Genomic DNA, 21,864 nt, shown 5'->3' on the forward strand with positions numbered 1-21,864 from the left:
ATGCAACAACATTTAATATAGTACAGTCACTCATTGTGTGTGTGTGTCGCATGTAAAACGAACCTCACCAGAGCAAAGGTACCAGGTGCTATTGGTATGATGATGATAATAATAATGAAAAAGCATAAAACTGTGTCGAGTCATGCCAGGACCAAAAGAAAATATTCACTTTTACAAGATTTGCCCTATAAAAATAGTGATGTGGTACATTCAGAGGGGATCATTGAAAATGACTAATAATGTTGCATAATCAACACACCTTTAATATTATGCATACATACAGCTATACAGCTTAAATGTCATATGTGAAAATCAATCATCTAAATTCTCATACTGACTCATAACATGTCAGAGACAGAATTATTCATTGGTGTCATCTCTGTTTCATCCACATTTACTTTGTTGAAGTTGCCACCATCAGGTTCTGTAACAGGACGCCACAGGAGCAAGAGACGCTGTCGAGGACACAACATTCAACAATTACCAAATGTTAATCATGTTAATTATATTATTTAAATACACAAGGTTGATTAAAAAGCAGCATATACTATATATATATATATATATATATATGTATATATGTATATATATATATATATATGACAGTAAAGCAGAAGAATAAAAAGAATTCATGATGATGATCCTACTTGTTTGAGGGAGCCCTTGGTCTTGGTGAGGCAGATTTTCCAAACGGCCCAGATGGGTATGAAGACGACAGAGGAAAAAGAAAAGGACCAGCCCAGATAGTAGGCCCAGTCTGGGTACACATAGTCCCCAGTTTTTAGGGGCTGATAGTCCAGGAAGGAGCCAATGAAGCAAACCTGAAAATATAACACAGAATAAGCTTGTTACATTTGCTGATTTTTTGGGAGCCTTCTTAGAGGGTTTACTAGGAGACATTCAATCAAAGTTATTATTATCATTATTATTTGTATATGTGTAAAATAACTTTACAGTGAGTTCTTGGTTTCCGTAGCCACAAGAATAAGCATTTTATATTTACTTTTAGAGCTCCAGTGTGCAACTGCTGTTGTTGATGTTATTATTTAGCCCGTTCAGTTTGAACGATGCATCGTTCCTCTGAAAACAGACTCTGTCAAGTAACACTAAAGCTGCGATGTAAACGAGTGGAGTGTTTGGGTTTATAAAGCCGTAAATGCACGGTACGTCCATGAATGGAGCGAGACACAAACTGAGCAGGGACAAAGAGCGGCTGGATGTCCTCCATCATTGATTGTTGTGTTGTCTGTTGTGTTGCGTTTGATGTCGTTGTCGACATGGTAGTGATGTTTTTCTGTTGCCCAATCAGCAGACTGTCCAAGGTGGAGCCAGTCTACCATTTTACTGTGGTACCCAAAGGAAGGGTGTATGGAAGGGTTATTTTGGTACTATTCCAAATGGGAAAAAAAAGTATTTTGTTGCTACTTGAAGACACCCCCCACCCCACTCTTCCTTGGTCTATTCCTCTTCCTCCCCCTAAGGGTCATTATCGAGATGCCCAGATTCCCACTGTGAAGCTTCCTTACAATGCATCCTTTTTATAATATTAACTGTAAAAAATATTATTAATTTTAATATTTTTTAATATTAATTTGTTAAAATTGTGGTGTTTACTAGTGAAAAAAGTCATGTTGTAACTCACCAAGCAGAGCAGAGGGGTGATGTAACACCAGCACAGTTTAAAAATGACCCATGGCCTCTGACCCGTCATGTCTTCTATAGCATCACACATCCGGTCAGCCCCTGAATGATAAAGATATTTAGTAACATCTGTGTTTTTTATTCACATGATTTCAACTGTAAAAGCACAAATGTAATTCCTGATCAACTCAGTGATATTGTTGCATTATTGGCTTTTATAGCAACTGCAGTGTTTGGTTGTTGTTGTTTTTTTTTGGGGGGGGGGGGGGGGGGTGATTGATCTCTTACCAAAAGCCCATCCAACAGCCACACTCTGGACCATACACACAAATAACAAACATGCTCCACTGCAACCATAGTAATCAATCAGCTGGAAAATGTAGACTCCTCCCTGCACAACACAAAACAGAAAATCACACACAAAAAAAAATCCTCTATGATGATAGGTTAAGATCCTCTCATTGTGTAATACCTGGGTGGTCAGAAGGATCTGTATGATGAAGCAGACACAGCAGAACAGGAGGAGGAATATTTCTCGGCACCAGGGTCTTCGTAAAACTCCGGGGAATATGTCGGTCACTGTTGATATTATCGTTTCCAAACCTACAAACTACAAAGAATCAAACTTCAGAAAATCATTGCAACAAATGTGCATTAAGATTTAAGGAGAGACTGGGGAGAGTGCACGTATCATGAACTATGGCTGAGCAGAACAAGGGACTCAAATGCAGGACTCAGAACACGTATCAGTCAGTAACAGAGTTTAATTCCAGGCAGAGGTTCGGTACACGGAAGGTCAAAGAGATCAGGCAGAGGTACAAAAACGTCAGGCAAAAAGGCAAGGTCAAAAAAGGCAGGCACGGTTCAAAAACACGAGTAGACTAAACAATGGCTGTGAATCAAGAGTGCTGGAACGTGAGCTATGAACTACAACGAACTGGCGATGAGACAAGACACAGAGGGGAATAAAAGCAGTGCTTGATTAGGGAGTGATAGGATGCAGGTGTGGTAGACACAATCAGGGATCAGGTGCACACAGACAAGGAAGGGGGCGGGGTAGACAGGAACCTGAAACAGACAAGGGTGAGTGATTTCAAAATAAAAAACAGGAACACAAGACATGGAACATGAAGGGAGAAACAAAACAAGATACTTAACGGAAGTGACAGATCATGACAGTACTCCCCCCTCAAGGGCCGGCTCCTGAAGGCCCAGGCGCGTCAGGGTGGGCGGCACGAAAGTCCCGGATGAGGGAAGGGTCCAAAATGAACCTGGAAGGAACCCAGGAGCGCTCCTCAGCCCCATAGCCCTCCCAGTCCACTAGGTACTGGAGCCCCCGGCCCCGACGGCGAGAAGACAGGAGCTTCTTGACGGTGAACACTGGGTCATTGTCGATGAATCGGGTGGGAGGAGGGGTTTTGGCCGGAGTGACAAGAGGACTGGTCTTGACATGGCAGGTGGGGTGGACCCGCATTGACCTTGGTAATTTGAGCTGGACAGAGACAGGGTTGATCACCTTGGCGATGGGGAATGGACCGACAAACCTGGGAGTGTGCTTCTTGGACTCCACCCGAAGAGGCAGGTTCTTGGTTGATAACGACACTCTTTGGCCGCTGTGATAGTGTGGGGCAGGGTTCTCTTGCGATCCGCGGCAGCCTTGTAGGATTTGGACTGCTGAAGGAGGTTCTGGCGGGCCCGCTCCCAGGTTCTCTTGCAGCGTCTCACCAAGGCCAATGCGGAGGGCACAGAGGACTCAGAGGCTGTGGAGGGGAAGAGAGATGGTTGGTAACCGTGAACAATGTGGAATGGGGATAGACCAGTGGATGAACAGTGGAGTGAGTTGTGCGCCATATCCACCCAAACCAGTTTTTGGGACCAGGTTTCGGGGTCCTGGGAGGCAGTGATGCGGAGGCCAACTCCTGGTTTAGGCGCTCCGATTGGCCGTTGGTCTGTGGGTGGAAGCCTGATGAGAGGCTGGCTGTGGCCCCAAGAAGACTGCAGAACTCCTTCCAGAAATGTGAGACAAATTGGGGTCCTCTGTCTGAAACAATGCCCATAGGGAAACCATGTATCCTGAAAATGTTATTCAACATGACCTCCGCCGTTTCTTTGGAGGAGGGGAGCTTATGCAGGGGAATGAAGTGAACCATTTTGGAAAATCTGTCCACCACCGTCAAAACCACAGTGTTACCATAGGAAGGTGGGAGTCCTGTGACGAAGTCCAAGGAAATATGGGACCAGGGGCGTTGAGGGATTGGCAAGGGCCTGAGTTCTTGTGACGGTCTCTGATGAGAAGCTTTGTTAGTTGCACAAACAGAGCAGGCATTGACATAATCAGTAACATCTGGCATTGCTGTATAACAAACAAGGTTTTCTTTATACCCGGATGACAGACAGTCTTGTTTGTGTGAGTCCAATGGATCACTTCCCTCCTGAGAGTCTGGACCACAAAAAGCTTGTCCGCAGGACAATCAGGAGGAACAGTGACACCATTGGCTGCTGCCTTAACCTTACCCTCTATCTCCCATGAAAGAACTGATATGAAACATGTCGTGGATAGGATTGTCTTGGGTTCAGGATTAATTTGGTCACAGGTGAATTTTGGAACCTGGTCGGTATGAGAGGGTAAAGTTAAAGCGGCTGAAGAAAATTGCCCATCTAGCTTGCCTTGCATTTAGTCTCTTAGCTGATTTGAGGTACTCCAGATTCTTATGATCGGTCCAGACCTGAAATGGCTGGGAGGCTCCCTCCAGCCAGTGTCTCCACTCCTCCAGGGCCACCTTAACTGCCAGCAGCTCGCGGTCACCAATATCATAATTTTGTTCAGCAGAAGTGAGTTTCTTGGACAAGAAGGCACAAGAGTGTAGTTCACCATCTTTGGAGCAAAATTGGGAGAGGATCGCTCCAACACCAACGTCTGAGGCATCTACCTCTACCACAAACTGCTGGCTGGGGTCCGGGAGGATGAGGACAGGGGCGGAGGTGAAGCTCCTCTTAAGGCTCTTAAATACAGTTTCGCACTCATGGCTCCAGACAAATGGTCTGTGTGGAGAGGAAAGTTTGTGCGGGGGTGAGGCAATGGTGCTGTAGTTACGAATACATTTTATATAAAAATTAGCAAACCCCAGAAACCTCTGAACCTCTTTACGTGAAGTGGGAGTGGCCCAATCCGCCACTGCCGAAACCTTCTCAGGGTCCATCCTGACCTCCCCCTCAGCAACCACGAACCCAAGTAACGAGACCGAGGGCTTGTGGAACTCACACTTCTCTGCTTTCACGAACAGCTGGTTCTGGAGTAACCGCTGAAGCACAGTGTGGACATGGCGAGTGTGAGTCTCCTCATCGAGGGAAAAGATCAGGATGTCATCTAGGTACACGAAGACAAAAACATTAAGCATATCGCGAAGGACATCGTTAACCAAGTTCTGAAAAACCGCTGGTGCATTTGTTAAACCAAAAGGCATAACCAGAAACTCATAATGTCCGGTGGGAGTGTTGAAAGCGGTCTTCCACTCGTCCCCCTCTTTGATCCTGACAAGATGGTAGGCATTACGTAGGTCTAGTTTAGTGAAGATCTTTGCCCCCTCCAACAGTTCAAAGGCTGTGGAGATGAGGGGGAGGGGGTACCTGTTCTTGATGGGGATAGCATTGAGACCATGGTAGTCTATGCAGGGCCGGAGGGTCTTATCCTTCTTTTCCACAAAGAAAAATCCAGCTCAAGCAGGGGAAGAAGAGGGACGGATGAGACCGGTGGCCAGAGAATCCCTAACATAGTCCTCCATGGCTCTCGATCTGGGGCTGAAAGGGAATATAGCTGCCTGGTAGCAAGTCTATGGCACAATCGTAAGGACGATGAGGTGGCTTTCGCCTTGCAGAAAACCTTGGCAAGGTTGTGATAGCAAGGCGGTACGTTGGTGAGGTCAGAATAAGTGGAGTGGGAAGTAGGAAGTGAGCTGTGGGGTTTGGGCAGGCAGGTGTTGGCACATTTTGGCCCCCAGCAGGTTACCCTTCCACTAGCCCAGTCAAAATTTGGATTATGGGTGACAAGCCACGGGTGCCCTAAAATAAGCTGATGAGCCATTGAGTCTAAGACATGAAAGCTTAGCTTTTCAGTGCGAGAGTCCGGAAAAACCAATGTCACGGACTGGGTGAGGTGGGTAATTTTACCCAGAGGGCTGCCATCTACAGCTCTCACTTCAAGGGGGCGTGGGACCGCGAACACTCTCAGTCCCAGTTTCCTGGCGAGAGAAGAGTTCATAATGCTAGCATCTGCACCAGAGTCTATGAAAACAGGCACGAGCATAGAGCCAGAGTCAGAAATAATTTTTACCTGTGGCTGGTGCTGGGCAGGACTGTTAATCACCAGGCTTCGACTCACCGTGAGAAGTCTTTTGGGCAGTGCTCCGCCCCCCTTGATGTGGCAGGCACTTACCACAAGACCCAGTTGGCCACAGTAGTAGCATCTTCCGTCTCTTTGTCGACGTAGACGCTCCTCTGCGGAAAGATGAGCGCATCCCAGTTGCATAGGCTCCTGAGGAGGAAGAGGAAAGGAAGGCGGGCTGGTTGTTGGGCATTCGTAGCTTGGCCGATCCTCGGGGCTGCTCCTCCATCCCCAGTGAGGCGATGAACGAGCCCGAAGACGTCCCCGCTCCTGGTCCAGCTCGGTGAGACGCTTGTCGATTTTTACCACAAGCGCAATGAGGGAATCCAAATCTTCAGGAAGGTCGATGTTGATCAGCTGGCCCTTCACTGACTCAGAGAGTCCTTGAAAAAATGTGTCAGACAGGGCGACAGGGTTTCACTCGCTCTTGGCGGCGAAGTCTATGGCATAGTCCGTTACCTTGCGCCTTCCTTGCCTTAGCTTGAGCAGCGATCTAGCAGCTTCTCTGCCTGGCGTGGTGTGCTGGAAAATCTGCTCGAGAGCCCGCGTGAACCTGACGAGTGAAGAGCAGGCTGTTGAACGACAGCTCCATTCGGCAGTAGCCCACGCCTCTGCACGTCCCGTGAGGTGGGGGATTATGAACGCTACCTTAGACCGGTCTGTCGGAAATGCCGATGGCTGTAGTTCAAAGTGCAGCTCACACTGTGTCAGGAACGGTCTCACATCCCCTGAATCCCCAGAGAAGCGCTCTGGACGGGAGAGCTGCAGGCATGATGGCGCAGTGCTGGCAGGGGGCTGCGCGTCGGCTTGTCGACCCGGTAGAGAGGCTCGGTCCGACGTCGCTTCAGCAGGCGCCTCTCGTGGTAGGTGAGAGAGTAGTTCATGAAACTGTGAGCCCAAAGATGTCATCATTGAGTCCTGGCGAGCTGCCAGTTCTCTCAGCGTGGCGCACAAGGACGTGAGCTGCTCCTGCTGTTGAGCCAGCTTTTGCCCCTGTGCGCAAAGGGCTTGGCGAAATGAGTCTGAATCTGCTGAGTCCATGTCTGGCCAGTTCGTTCTATGGCTGAACTATGGCTGAGCAGAACAAGGGACTCAAATGCAGGACTCAGAACTCAAATTAGTCAGTAACAAAATGTAATTCCAGGCAGAGGTTCGGTACACGGAAGGTCAAAGAGATCAGGCAGAGGTACAAAAACGTCAGGCAAAAAGGCAAGGTCAAAAAAGGCAGGCAAGGTTCAAAAACATGAGTAGACTAAACTATGGCTGTGACTCAAGAGTGCTGGAACGTGAGCTATGAACTACAACGAACTGGCGACGAGACAAGACACAGAGGGGAATATAAGCAGTGCTTGATTAGGGAGTGATAGGATGCAGGTGTGGTAGACACAATCAGGGATCAGGTGCACGCAGACAAGGAAGGGGGCGGGGTAGACAGGAACCTGAAACAGAGACAAGGGTGAGGGATTTCAAAATAAAACAGGAAGACAAGACATGGAACATGAAGGGAGAAACAAAACAAGATACTTAACGGAAGTGACAGATCATGACAGCACGATTTAATCTGAGGAATCAGAGCCTCATTTGCTAGACATCACTTTCAGCTTTTTCAGCCTTTTCAGCTGTGAGTCGCCTGTCCACACTATAGAGCTCCAGGAGATGAGGTCACAAATCAAAGGTAACGCCCTCTGGCAATGACGCTGTTCACACACATATATATATATACATGTGTGCACATATATATATATATATGTTGACATATATATATATATATATATATATATATATATATATATATATGTATGTGTGAACAGCGTTATTGCCAGAGGGCGTTACCTTTGTTTTGTGACCTCATCTGCCCCAGAATGCCAATACAGTTGGAGACAAGCTAACAGGAGCATTTTAGCGGATTTACAATCATAGCCTGAGACCCATCACACGGAGGACACACCCTGGATCATTGAGAGCTGCCAGCAAAAAAAAAAGACATCGTCTGGTTTAGACACATTTGCACAGTTTAGCAGGAGAATCTCTGGAGTTGATCCAGAGGAACTTCTACAGGCATTTACTTTCTACATCCAGATCCTCTGCAGTTAAAAGTCTGAAACCATTTCCTTATTCAAGTGTCAAAGTCAATCCACCAATAAATCTTACCACTGTGTCCAACCCCAACATGATGAGCATGATGAAGAAGCAGGCCCCCCACAACTGAGGCAGAGGCATCATGGCTACAGCCTGAGGAAACGCAATGAACGCCAGCCCAGGTCCTGAGAAGACCAGAGAAATATTAGAATTGTCATCGTCTCCACTTGCTTTGACTAAGATCTTTGTCATTCTGCAAAAACATGCACAAATAAATATAAATTCACATTTATCTCAAAAACAGTGACTTTCACCTGAATCGACGACCATGTCGATGGTGGTTCCCTGAGCCTGAGCCATGAAGCCCAGAGACGAGAAGACTGCAAAGCCAGCGACGAAGCTGGTGCCACTGTTGAGTGCACACAACCACAGACTGTCCCTGAAGATACACACACAGTAATCACTTTAATATCTGAGATTTCACAGAAAAACTACACAGGATGAATGTGTTATTTCACCCAGTAATGCTTAATACAGTAATTCATCGATTGGTGGGGGCTGGAGCCAATCCTAGCTAAAGGAGTTAGCCAAAGCACCGCGGTGTGCGCCCCAAATACACTCATTATTTCTTATTAATTGCTTAAACAAATTTTTTTTGATGACAATAGTGGAGACAGGAAATATGGGACCGAGCGTAGTGGAACATTATTCAACCAACTGCTTCCTGGCCAAATGGTTAACCTTGTCTTCATGTTATCATAAAGTGTCAAAGATTATGACATTATTGTCGGGACGACTTCAATTATGACCAAAAAAAAATCCTAATAGCAAAAAAAGACAACAAAAAAAACAACATCGTCTTTTACGCCGCCATCGTTCAGTCAGTCCTGTGCACCTCCATCACCCCAGACACAAACTGTTTAAACTGCTGCCAACAGGCGGCGCTGCAGAGACAGTTTCCTCCCCCAGGCTGTCTCTCAAATGAACAATGAATGGTCATCTCTGCACTATGCTCGCTTACACATTCTGGTTATGTACCGTAGTGTACCAAACTGAACCGGTCCCACTGCTGAGGTCCGTTTGTGACCATCTGTGTCTGAGTGTGGAAAGGTTTGACTGCGCTGCTCTTCACTGGTGGTGAAGAACTAGAAATACAGCCTTCGATCTAAGAGCATCAGTGGAGAGAAAACCTCAGAAGTAACTGGTGAATTGGTGAATGTATGACAATTACTGCATGAAGTTAGATGGACTTCACTGATGTAGTCGCCGTGATAACAACTGAACGTATACTGTATATACTGTATCAGTGGAGAGAGTGATCACATGGCTCACTTGACACAGTTGTTCTTGACTTTGTTGTAGCTGCCCAGAGTGATTATGGATCCTTCTGCAACACCATAGGAGAAGAGGACCTGAGAACTCGCCTCCATCCACACCTGATCAACAAGGGCAAAAAAAACATTATTATCATTCATATCAAATCATCACCATTGTTATTATACTATCATTAAAGTAGAATTCTTTATCAACAATCTCTGCTCATATAAATGACATCATAGTTCTATAAACATGTCATCACTGACTCTAACTGTCCTGTATAAACTTAGAACTTGATACAGTTGTTGTGTATCTGGTGCTGGTCTCTCTCTTCTGTCTCTGACTCACCTCCCTCTTGTCCTTTCTCTCCCCAACCTCTCCTCTGTCCCCCATTTTTCCTTTCACCCCAACCGGTCGAGGCATATGTCGTGTTTCTCTGCTCCATGTTGTTGTCATGTACGGACCTGAGATCATGTATGTCGTGTTTCTCAGCTCCATGTTGTTGTCATGTACAGACCTGAGATCATGTATGTCGTGTTTCTCTGCTCCATGTTGTTGTCATGTACAGACCTGAGATCATGTATGTCGTGTTTCTCTGCTCCATGTTGCTGTCATGTACGGACCTGAGATCATGTATGTCGTGTTTCTCTGCTCCATGTTGCTGTCATGTACGGACCTGAGATCATGTATGTCGTGTTTCTCTGCTCCATGTTGCTGTCATGTACGGACCTGAGATCATGTATGTCGTGTTTCTCTGCTCCATGTTGTCATGTACGGACCTGAGATCATGTATGTCGTGTTTCTCTGCTCCATGTTGTTGTCATGTACGGACCTGAGATCATGTGTGTCGTGTTTCTCTGCTCCATGTTGTTGTCATGTACGGACCTGAGATCATGTATGTCGTGTTTCTCTGCTCCATGTTGTTGTCATGTACGGACCTGAGATCATGTATGTCGTGTTTCTCTGCTCCATGTTGTTGTCATGTACGGACCTGAGATCATGTATGTCGTGTTTCTCAGCTCCATGTTGTTGTCATGTACGGACCTGAGATCATGTGTGTCGTGTTTCTCTGCTCCATGTTGTTGTCATGTACAAACCTGAGATCATGTATGTCGTGTTTCTCTGCTCCATGTTGTCGACTATGTAAAGTCGTTATGTAAAGCCGTGCCAGGTCAAGGGCTGGGGTACCCCTGAGCAACGTACCAGTCCTCATTGCTCTTTGGATAAATTGGAGGGTTTTCAAACCAAATGGACAAACATGGTAAAGCTTCAGGATTTAACGTGCGTGTCACCTGAAGGTCTGCCAGACGAGAAGGTTCTGGATACAGGTAATAGACAACACCTTGCCAGGCTCCTGGTAATGTCAACCCCCTGACCAGCAGGATGGCCAGCATCATGTAGGGAAACACCGCCGTGATGTACACCACCTGCAATGACAGTGGTTATTTAACATATTGCATCAGGTTGATGGTTAAATACGTCTTTCATTAAATGTGCGTTTGTTCCTGACAGTGTCTGTGAATCAAACTCTGAAGAATTTGAAAATATCCCATTAGCAGTAGCAACAAATGTTCCATCATATTCCTCAATGTGACTATTGAACTGAACATAAGTTCTGTCCATGCAGTCAATGTTCCAAAGTACCTGATCAACATTGAAGACAAGTATGAAATGTACGAAGGAGTATTAGGGCCAGCCAAAAAAATAATAATTAATCCGGCACAAGAAATAAAAAAAAAAACTGCAGAGGCTTGACCACGTACCACAGCCGCATCTGTCTGAGCTCCACACCGACAGGATCAAGCAACTTGATCAGTTGCCTTGTTGTATCTTGTGATACAACATACCCTCTCTGGATGGCACGCAGGTGCAACCATCAGTACCCCTGCATCTGCCCCGTTCCAGCAGCTATTTCATTTTGTATGAATGCGGCCACCTCCTCCAAGTTTGTATGGTTTATCCTGTAGTTATAATAACTATACATCTCTTAAATCCTTAAAGCGGACTTCACTGTCTGACGAGGGACTTAAATCCTTAAACCTTAAATTAAAAGATAAATGCTCTCATGACTGAGTTACCAGGGTTTTAATAACAGAACCGGCAAGTCAGTTTTTCCACATAGATCCGCTATAGAATCACATTGTGGGGATATGCAGTTACCGCATATCCCCACTAGGACACACCAAAGCACCATTCTCATACCATTATTTTAAAAGATTCACTTACACAATTTTTTTGCATTTTCAGGCATTTGAATTTTGTCCACCCATGGACTGAGCTACTCAGGCCTTTTTATTATAGTGAATGTAAATGTAACACATTTAAAAGATGCGATCCTCATGGCAACCGCACTGTTAATCCGCTGGTTGCTTGTCTGACTGTTATCCTCTTGTGATAGAGGGTGAGTGTGGACCACATGTACCTTTTGTAGGTCATGTGGTTCTCGATGACGGAGTGTTAGGGCCACACTGAGAAAAAAAAATTCACAGACTTTGAGAATAAAGTCTTAATTAACCAGATTAAAGTTGTAAATTTACGAGAATAAAGTTGTAATATTCTAACCTGTTGTTTTTGGAAGAGGAGAGCAAGAAAATGCATCTTTTCGGCAGAAAGAACCAGGCGGACTCTGTAACCCCCGAGGAAATGGCTGCTTTTGTGGAGCGGGAAATAACTGGAACTGGTCGACTGAGAATTTATGACTTTATACTCGAAGTCTGTGAATTTTTCTTTTCTCAATGTGGCCCTAATACTCCGTCGTAGGTTCTCTAATCTGTTGGCTTCATCAGAAAGTGTTGACCAACCTTTCCTGTGGAGTGGACGCCTTTCCAGACGCAGAAGTAGCAGGCCACCCAGCAGGCCAACAGACACAGCACTACGTCCCATTTCACGGTGCCAACCTCATCTATTCCCCCAGACATAGACAACACTCCTCGCCTGTTCAGGGACACCAGACAGTAGGTGAAGGTTATGCGTAGGTCAAGTGAAGAGTTGCTGTTGTGTTTCTAATGTGCTGGCTGTGACAGGACTGACTCACTCCCAAAACTCAGAAACTGAAGACCTGCTGTGATCTCCAGACGTGAAGTTGACGGTCTGGTTGCCACGGTGCATCGTTGTCCAGTTCACAGAAGTCAGGTCCACACATCTGTCTGTTGAAAAAGAAGGAGGTGTGTTTGTAAGAGGTACTGACACAGTGACACATGATCTGTATCTGGATCTGTACGGTGGCTGACAGGGCCAAACACACGCCAACGAGCCAAAACACATGCAGCAGGAGCAACGAGCGGCAAACAAAAACAAACAAAACACAAACAAAAACACTGCTGTTGCTGAGGTTTTCAGGCAGGTCATGACTCTTTTAAAGTTTGCTGACCTGTGTTCCAGGGATTGTTGCAGGTTGCCCAAGGCAGAGTGGCAGTGAAACAGTAGATGAGGTAGAGTAGTGCCCAGGCCAGGATCATGCAGTAGACTTTGGCATACAGCTGGATAACGATGACGGCATAACCAGCTCCTTAAGAAGGGAAAACAACCTTTAACACACTTTATCCTGTTTGTTGACAAAGCTATAAATAAAATAAATAATCTATAGTCATAGAATGGGCTGGTGTAGCTCCCTGTCACTGTGTACAGGTAATAATGATTACCTGTTGCCAGTGGGCAGATCCTGGTCCAGCAGGTGATGGCACTCTCCTGTGTGTACTGACCAATGGCAGTCTCCAGCAAGAAGAGTGGAACGCCCAACAGCACGGCGAAGAAGAGGTAAGGCAACAGGAAGACGCCTGCACACAGAAACACACTGACTGAGTGAAGGGTGTCAAATTTCAGGTAAAAACACAGAGAACATGTGATACTGATGAGGATGTGGTAGTCAACCACCTTTTTACTGCTCAGTGAAATCATGGCTGCCAGTCACCACCAGGAAAAACAGATTTTGTTGTCGCTGTCTGTCTCAAGAACATGTTTGCTGCTTTATCTCACTGTGAGGCAGCTTTGGTTTTCAGTGGAAAGTTATTTTTCTGCTCAATTTATTGCATCTTAACCCATAAAAAGGTGAGCTGCTGGTCTCGGCTGAAGATCCTCGTCCCAGTCTCATCAGTCGGTCTCACACTTGTTTACACATATAAAACATCGCTGTAGTTTTGGCAGCAGAAACCTGCACCTCACCCAAACACAACGTCTTGAATTTGGTTCATTATACATAATAGAACACTAATGCTACAATGTGTGTTTATACTTCAGGGGAGGAAACGATGATGAGATAATAGATCTTCATTTACTGCTACTTCAGTCAGTCAGTCAGTCATCATCTACCGCTTTATCCTCTGCCAGAGGGTCGCGGGGGGTGCTGTGCCAATCTCAGCTACATCGGGCGATAGGCGGGGTACACCCTGGACAGTTCGCCAGTCCATCGCAGGGCCACACACAGATAGAGACAAACAACCATTCACTCTCACACTCACTCCTATGGTCAATTTAGAGTGTCCAATTTACCTATCCCCACATTGCATGTTTTTGGACTGTGGGAGGAAGCCGGAGAACCCGGAGAGAACCCACGCACACACGGGGAGAACATGCAAACTCCATGCAGAAAGGCCCTTGTTCCAACCGGGGCTCGAACCCGGGTCTTCTCTCTGCAAGGCGAGAGTGCTAACCACTACACCACTGTGTGGCCCTACTGCTACTTCATTTATTGTTATTAAATGTTATTATAATAATACTTCACTTATGATAACAACAATGATAAACTTATTTGTGTAGCACATTTCATGAATTAAGTAACACAATGTGTTTACTATACAAATTCAATACTAGTTTTCAAATATTATGCTACAGTATGACTTATAATGAGCGTCTATTTCGGCACAAAAGTAGTTTTTGGGTAAGTGTACATCTTAGCTTATTAACACGTGGATATAAAAACATTTGATTGTTTCATATTCTATTATTGTTATTATTATTATTATTATTATTACCCTCTCTTATTACCTATAACCCTTATTTGAAAACAGAACTGAATTATAAATATAAAAACATGTCAAAAAGATAAAGTATAAATGTACAGTAAATACAATATACCATAACTAAAGCCAAATATGATAAAAATGATAAATATACAATAAATACTACACATACCTACACATTATTGTTTGAACGAGTGTACAGTGTGAAATGAAATTGTCACTTTTCACCCATTCATTTAAATATCATTAGCTCATCTGATGTTTTCTGCCTCTGTTGGAACTCCGCCCCAGGTCAAAGGTCAAAGGTCATCTCCCTGACAGGGAAACAGGCGTGGTGACGCACAGCGCGTGACTCTGGCCACAGACCCAACGCATCGAGCTCATTCCTCATCCCTATGTTGTGATGAGGCGATCCGTTCCACTGGACATAAAACCCTTTAATAAATGCTTAAATGAATAAAGGAATTTTCAAATGTCACAACAGAAAAATAGTACATTATTGATCCTTGATGATTAAGATGTGAAATTTTAGTTATTTACTTGCATTTCTGAACAGAAAAAACAGTTTTACTGGTACTGACTGTTATCTCATGTACTTTCTGACTCTGGCTCAAACCTATAATAAATAACAACAACATTGTTAATTTAAAACAAGTTTTTTCACTGTATATATAATACTGTAACACCTATTAATAATATTCAGACAGACAGACAGACAGATAAATAGCACTGTAACACCTATAAATAATATTCAGACAGACAGACAGACAGATAAATAGCACTGTAACACCTATTTTAATAATATTTGAATAATCCATTTGTCTAGCATGAAACTAAGTGAGTGTTTGTGTTTGTGGACACTGTCAAAATATCACGTCACAAACCTGAACAGTCTTCATACATATTCAGGGAGCCAAACTCTCAAAAGCTCAATAAATTGAACCTGACATCGTCTGCCGTACTTTTTATTTGTGTTTTTTCTGTTAACTTTGACCCTAAGAACCAATAATTGGAGGCTCTGCTCTAGAGAACAGCAGAGGATTGATGTGAATTGGAGAAGAATAAAGGATGGACCCTGTGTTCTCAAACAAAGCTCGAGCATAATATGTCAGAAAACAGACAGTGGTGCTGGTCCTCTTCACAAACGGACAAATCAAGGCTACCCCTCCCTACTATATGCTGTAACCAACAGAGAGGATGATGTCTCATGCAGACTTGACAATGAGCTGCAACCTCAATGTGAGTTTCTGGGGAGGAATCCTTTGTGGCACCCAAATGTTGACGAAAGTACACAAGTCGTAAAACTGTTGACCAGCCTCTCCAGAGTTAGGTGAGGATGGCCTGGTGAAAGTCACTTCCAAGCAGCAAGAACAAGTTCTTCACCTTGCCCAGGATGTCTGCCAAGCAGTTGCCAAGATCCAAACACCAAAACACATTGGCACAGCTTTATGTTACGGTTATGTTGACATTCTAAAGATGCCTAGGCATTTAGGCATCGAGGCATCTGTTTAATAATAAGGAACTGCACATACATGTTTAATATCCAGTGTAAATATCCGATATGTCTAAAACTCTATTGAGCTTCTGAGCCTGTTGATCGCCAACCAGTTATTTGCATTATTTTTTCTGTGGAGTGAGTATACTGTTTGGTGAAAAGAATGGCATATTGACTAATGTCATAAATTCGGAAGAAGATTGATTGCCAATGAACTTAAGATGAAAATATTGGGAAAACTCGAACGCAACTTCAAATCTGTGCTGAACTTTATAAACGAGTTCTTTATGATTCAGGACCAAATTTCTTTCATGTTGATTTCAGATGATTTTTACAGAGAAATCCAAAAAAATGTTTTGCATTAAATAAGATAAGATAAGATAAGATAGCTTTATCTCACAGCTTTATCTCACAGTGGAGAGAAAACGGCATCACAGCAGCTCAACAATAGATAATAAACAAATAAACAATATACAAGTAAGTAATACAAGTAGGAATTATTTACACACACATATATAAATATAAGTATAAATATAAATATACATATGTAATAAGGTGCAGTTTCTCTCGGTGGTAAAAATGTACAATGAGTGTAAACATGGCGTTATGGCAGACCAAAAATGAAACGTGATAACAACAGGGACATAAACATCGTTATAATATTTATACACTGTTGTTGTAGAGTCGTACTGCAGTTGGAATGAATGACATGCGGAGGCGCTCTGTCCTGCACTTAGGGTGTATCAGTCTCTGACTGAAGGAGCTGCGTAAGGCCCCAACAGTCTTGTGTAGAGGGTGTGAGGTGTTGTCCATGATGGCCGATAGTTTGGCCAGGGCCCTCCTCTCAACCCCTCAACCCCCCCCTCCCCAACACACCACAGCAAACAGGGCTACTGACGCAACCACAGTGTCATAGAATGTCCTCAGTAGTTTCCTGCACACCCCAAAGGAACGCAGTCTCCGCAGGAGATACAGACGGCACTGACCCCTCTTGTAGAGTGAGTCAGTGTTGTCAGACCAGTCCAGTTTGTTGTTTAGGTAAACACCCAGGTACTTGTATGTCCTCACCCTCTCGATGTCCAGTCCCTGGATGTTCACCAGTGCCGTGATTTTGGGTTTCCTGCTGAAGTCGACCACCATTTCCTTCGTCTTGCTGGCGTTCACTTGAAGGTGATTTAGCTCGCACCAGCTGACAAAGTCCATGATGGTCTGCCTATACTCCAGATCAACCGCCACCGCCCCCCCCCCCCCCCCGACACACGCCCCACGATAGCGGTGTCGTCTGAAAACTTTTGGAGATGGCAACTGTCTGTGGAGTGGCGAAGGTGATTCAGGATTATCCTCTCCAGTGCCTTCATTAGGTGTGATGTCAGAGCCACAGGTCTGAAGTGGTTGAGCTCCTTGGGGTGCAATATCTTGGGGACGGGGACCACACAAGAAGTCACCACAACGTGGGGACATTCTCCAGACTCAGACTCATGTTGAATAGGTAGCAGACGACCTTGCAGAGCTGGTCTGCACAGTCCCTGAGGAGTCTGGGGCTGATGCCATCAGGACCTGGCTTTCCTTGGGTTTATTTTCCTCAGCTGCACTCTCACCTCCTCCACCGTGATAGTGAAGGGAGGAGGGGGGGGGGGGGGGGGGGTAGCAGAGATGGGGGTGATGGTGAGGGGCCCAGAGGTGTTGGTGATGGTGACGGGGAGGGAGGGGGACAGGAAGACAAGGGGAGCTGGGTGTTTGCAGGTCAGTGCACAGGCAGGAGGGGGAGGGGGTGTGAGCGGCGTCAAATCTATTGAAGAACAGATTCAGGTTGTTTTCCCAGTCTCTGTCTTTAGGAGCAGGGTCCCTCGTCCTAACCTTGCTCTGCCCCGACATGGCTTTTAGTCCCCTCCAAACCTCCTTGGCGTTGCTTTGCTGCAGGTGGTCTTCCATCTGCTTCCTGTAGTTGGCCTTGCACTCCCTGGTCTTCCTTCTCAGGTCCCTCTGCACTCTCCTCAGTTCCCCTTGGTCTCCAGATCTGAAGGCTCGCCTCTTTTCCAGCAGCAGAGCTCTCATTTCTGAAGTCACCCAGGGCATGTGGTTGGAGTAACACCGCACCATCTTGGTGGGCACATAGGTCTCCTCACTGAAGTTCAGGTAATCTGTCAAGTGTCCCAGGACACTGTTGAAGCCACCATTACCCTGTGGGTCACAGACCACCTTCCATATTGTGGTGTCGAAACAGTCCCTGAGCACTTCACTTGTCTCCTCAGACCACAGCTTCACACTTCTTTTGGTGGGGGGAAGTTGTTTCACCATGGGAGTGTAAACAGGACGGAGGTGGACGAGGTTGTGGTCTGAACGACCCAGCGGGGGGAGGGGGGTGGAGGATCTCCACTTGTCTGACCGACATCTCTCAGTGGATGTCTGACCATCACCTGAAACTCAATCTCGACAAGACTGAGTTTCTTTTTCTCCCAGGAAAGGATTCTCCCACCACAGACCTGACCATCACCCTCGACAACTCTGTGATAACTCCTTCTCATACCGCAAGGAACCTGGGTGTGACACTTGATGACCATCTCTCCCTCACTGCCAACATTGCTGCAACAGCTCGATCTTGCAGATACATGTTGTACAACATCAGAAGGATACGGCCTCTTCTAACCAAGAAGGCGGCACAGGTTCTGGTCCAGGCTCTTGTCATCTCACGCTTGGATTACTGCAACTCCCTCCTAGCTGGTCTCCCTGCGTGTGCCATACGACCCCTGCAACTCATCCAGAATGCAGCAGCTCGACTGGTCTTCAACTTACCAAAATTCTCCCACACTACACCTCTCCTTCACTGGCTTCCTGTAGCTGCTCGCATCTGCTTCAAGACTCTAGTGCTTGCGTTCCATGCTACAAACGGATCCGGTCCAGCCTACATCCAGGACATGATCAAAACCTACACCCCAGCCTGCCCACTTCGCTCTGCATCGGCAAACCGGCTCGCTGCCCCCTCACTGAGAGGATCGCAGAGGCATTCACAGAACTCGAGACTGTTCACTGTCCTCACGAGCTCCCCATCGACATCCGGACAGCGGAAAGCCTCCACATTTCTTCCGACTCTACATCGACTAAGACGACGACGACAAAAAAAAAAAAAAAAAACTTACTTGAAGCTCTTACTTACTTCTAGCTCTTATTTGTACCCAAATGTTTAAATGCACTTATTGTAAGTCGCTTTGGATAAAAGCGTCTGCTAAATGACATGTAATGTAATGTAATGTAAAAAGCAATAACATGTGAAAACTCCCTCGGCAGATAGTACGGCCGCATGCTAACTGCTAATAACTCAATGTCCCTTGTACACCGCTGCTCCTTCACGTGAATGTGTCCAGGGTGGCACCACTTGTTGTTGACCAACATCGCCAATCCCCCGCCCTTCTTCTTCCCACTCTCCTGTGTGTCTCTGTCGGCTCTCACAAGTTGAAAACAATCCAGCTGTACCAGTGAGTCCGGGGTGAGATCGGTCAGCCAGGTCTCCGTGAAATGAATGAGACTGCACTCACGGCACTCCCGCTGTAGCCTTGTTAGCGCAGCCAGCTCTTCCAACTTGTTCTGGAGCAACCGCACGTTCCCCATGACAACAGATGGAAGGCATGGTTTGTGCCGTCTTCTCCTTTCACGACGTTTAACTCCGGCTCTGCATCTCTGCGTCCAGTCTCTCCTCGGGTGGTAGCCTAGCGTTGCTAGGCGCTATCAGCTGATCCCGGGTGTAAACAACAGCACCGTGTCTGAGTGTGTTCGCTGACACGGAGTTTAAAGGTCCACCAAAACATAGTGAAAACAATAACAGAAGTCTCACCAGTGTCACGTCCAGGGTTGGACGTACACCAGATCGACTACTGAACATAAATAAACAATAAAAAAGCGCTAGAAGTGCCCATAGTTCACTTCTAGTTAGAAGAATGTACGGAGCTGCTGCAACAGGCTTCCACTCAGGCGGCGCCATCCTAGATACATACAAATTGATGCAATATCATGTAGAAATATGTTTTAGGAGTTCTTTTTTCAGTGGATGTTGTCAGCACATGTGTCCTGTGTATCTGGAATGCATTTATTGACATCCTACCCAACCCACTGAGGTGTGTGGGAAAGAAATCATTTTTCACATTATTTTGATAAAAAAAAAAATGCAGGGTGCATACACTAAAATGCTCACAATTTTTTTCCGCGACATTTCCGGCAGAGCAGACCCTCCAATTATTGGTTCTTAGGGTCAAAGTTAACAGAAAAAACACAAATAAAACTAATAAGACTAACTGACATATGACTAACAAGCACTCATTCACTGTTTGAACAAAAGGAGTCTCCACTTACTCTGGAAAATTCCAAACATTGGTCAAATATGTTGAGGAACGTGAAAAAGACGCTGTTTCTCTGTCTCTTTACTCTGAAGCCGAGCGAGAAACAGCGCCCAAAAACCTACTTGTGGTCAAAAATATATTACAAAAGTAAGGCCCGACAGGATTGACAGTTTGTTAAAAGCCCGAACCCGTTTACAGCCCGACATCATGCAAATGTGCGCACACACACGGCTGCGTTGCCTTTTGTCAAGAATGAGTCATTTCAGATTAGTCAGATTAGTCAGATTAATCAGAATGTTTAAGGTCTCAAAGGTTTACACCATCACATTAAATGTGACATCGTTTAACTGCCTCCTGGTCTAACTGTCAGTGACATGTGATCTGTGAGCAGCCACGAGAAAACCAGCAACAAGATTTTCATTTTTTACAGAATATGCAAATTGAGATTTTGAAAAAGCCACTGCATGTTTCAAATCACACAGTTGTGAGTCATACAAACATAAACTCTGTTTGTGGTGATACCACATTCCAGAAGAAGTCAATCTTTGGCTGCACTTGTTAACAAAGACAGAGGTTGTGGTCACGCTGACGCCGAGCTCACTCGTTGGCGATCATAGATCTGCCCTGACTCCTGATATAATATGAAGCAACAGTTATCTTTCATTTCTGCCAAATAAAAATAAATAACACGTTTTACTGCACTTTTAAATAATGATCTAATTTATTTATTTTATGTAAAATGATCTCATAACAAAACATTTTTTTTTCCCTCTCAAGTGAATTTAATTCAATTCAATAATATTTGTATAAAATCACAACGTACATGATCTCAGGTCTGTACATGACAACGTCATGGAGCAGAGAAACACAACAGTTCACACAATGAGCAAACACTAGGCTTCAGTGGAGAGAAGAAGAAATCTCTGACAGAGCCAGACGCACAGATGTGCAGCATCTGCCTCGACCGGTTGGGGTGAAAGGAAAAATGGGGGACAGCAGAGAGGTGGGGGAGAAAAAGGGGGAGCCCAGGAGCAGATATACAACAACTGTGAATGCAGTAAGCTTCGGTAAAAAGATACAATCATGTCAACTCCAGCTCACCTCCTCCATTCTTATAGCACAGGTAGGGGAATCTCCACACGTTGCCCAGACCCACAACATTTCCAGCGACAGCCAGAAGATATTCTCTCTTCTTCCCCCACTGTTCCCTCTTCTCCACAGCGTTCTGCATCTTGTGTCCCCTGCCTCCTATCAGTAAAGACCATTAGAGAGTTTGCAGTGAAGTGAATTTACCTGAAAGGACTGAAAATCAAGTCCACCGAGTTTAGCGGATTTGGGGGCGGATCTTCAGTGCAGCTCTGTTAAAATGATGCATTCCATCTCCGTGCTAATGGCAGCTATACACACAAAACAAAAAACATCTACTTCTAATCTTGTTTTTGAAAGCTATCATTTAGAAATATTTCAGCAGGTTCAGAACCCCCCAGTTCATTCAAAATGCTAAAAAACTAGTTCATGCTTTTGTTACATCTAGATTAGATGACTGTAACTCCTTATTATCAGGATGTTCCAACAAGTCTGTTAGAATCCTTCAGTTCATTCAAAATGCTGCAGTACGAGTTCTGACAGGAACTAGAAAGAGAGACCATATAACTCCAGTGT

General features: G+C 45.2%; 1 protein-coding gene across 1 annotated transcript; it reads right to left on the reverse strand.

The window, feature by feature from the left end:
- Nucleotides 1-242: 242 nt before the first annotated feature.
- On the reverse strand, nucleotides 243-21,650 carry LOC131474981 (sodium- and chloride-dependent betaine transporter-like). The gene is made up of 14 exons (XM_058652738.1): nucleotides 21,304-21,650; nucleotides 13,060-13,194; nucleotides 12,789-12,926; nucleotides 12,453-12,564; nucleotides 12,220-12,352; nucleotides 10,711-10,845; nucleotides 9,434-9,537; nucleotides 8,416-8,540; nucleotides 8,174-8,286; nucleotides 2,114-2,251; nucleotides 1,930-2,032; nucleotides 1,643-1,743; nucleotides 648-821; nucleotides 243-455 (listed from the first exon to the last, which is right to left on the reverse strand). The coding sequence occupies exons 1-14, from the start codon at nucleotides 21,431-21,433 to the stop codon at nucleotides 339-341; spliced, it is 1,758 nt and encodes a 585-aa protein (XP_058508721.1). The 5' UTR covers nucleotides 21,434-21,650; the 3' UTR covers nucleotides 243-338.
- Between the last annotated feature and the right edge of the window lie 214 nt (nucleotides 21,651-21,864).

The sequence above is a fragment of the Solea solea genome, chromosome 16, assembly GCF_958295425.1.
Source record: "Solea solea chromosome 16, fSolSol10.1, whole genome shotgun sequence".
Classification (NCBI taxonomy): Eukaryota; Metazoa; Chordata; class Actinopteri; order Pleuronectiformes; family Soleidae; genus Solea; species Solea solea.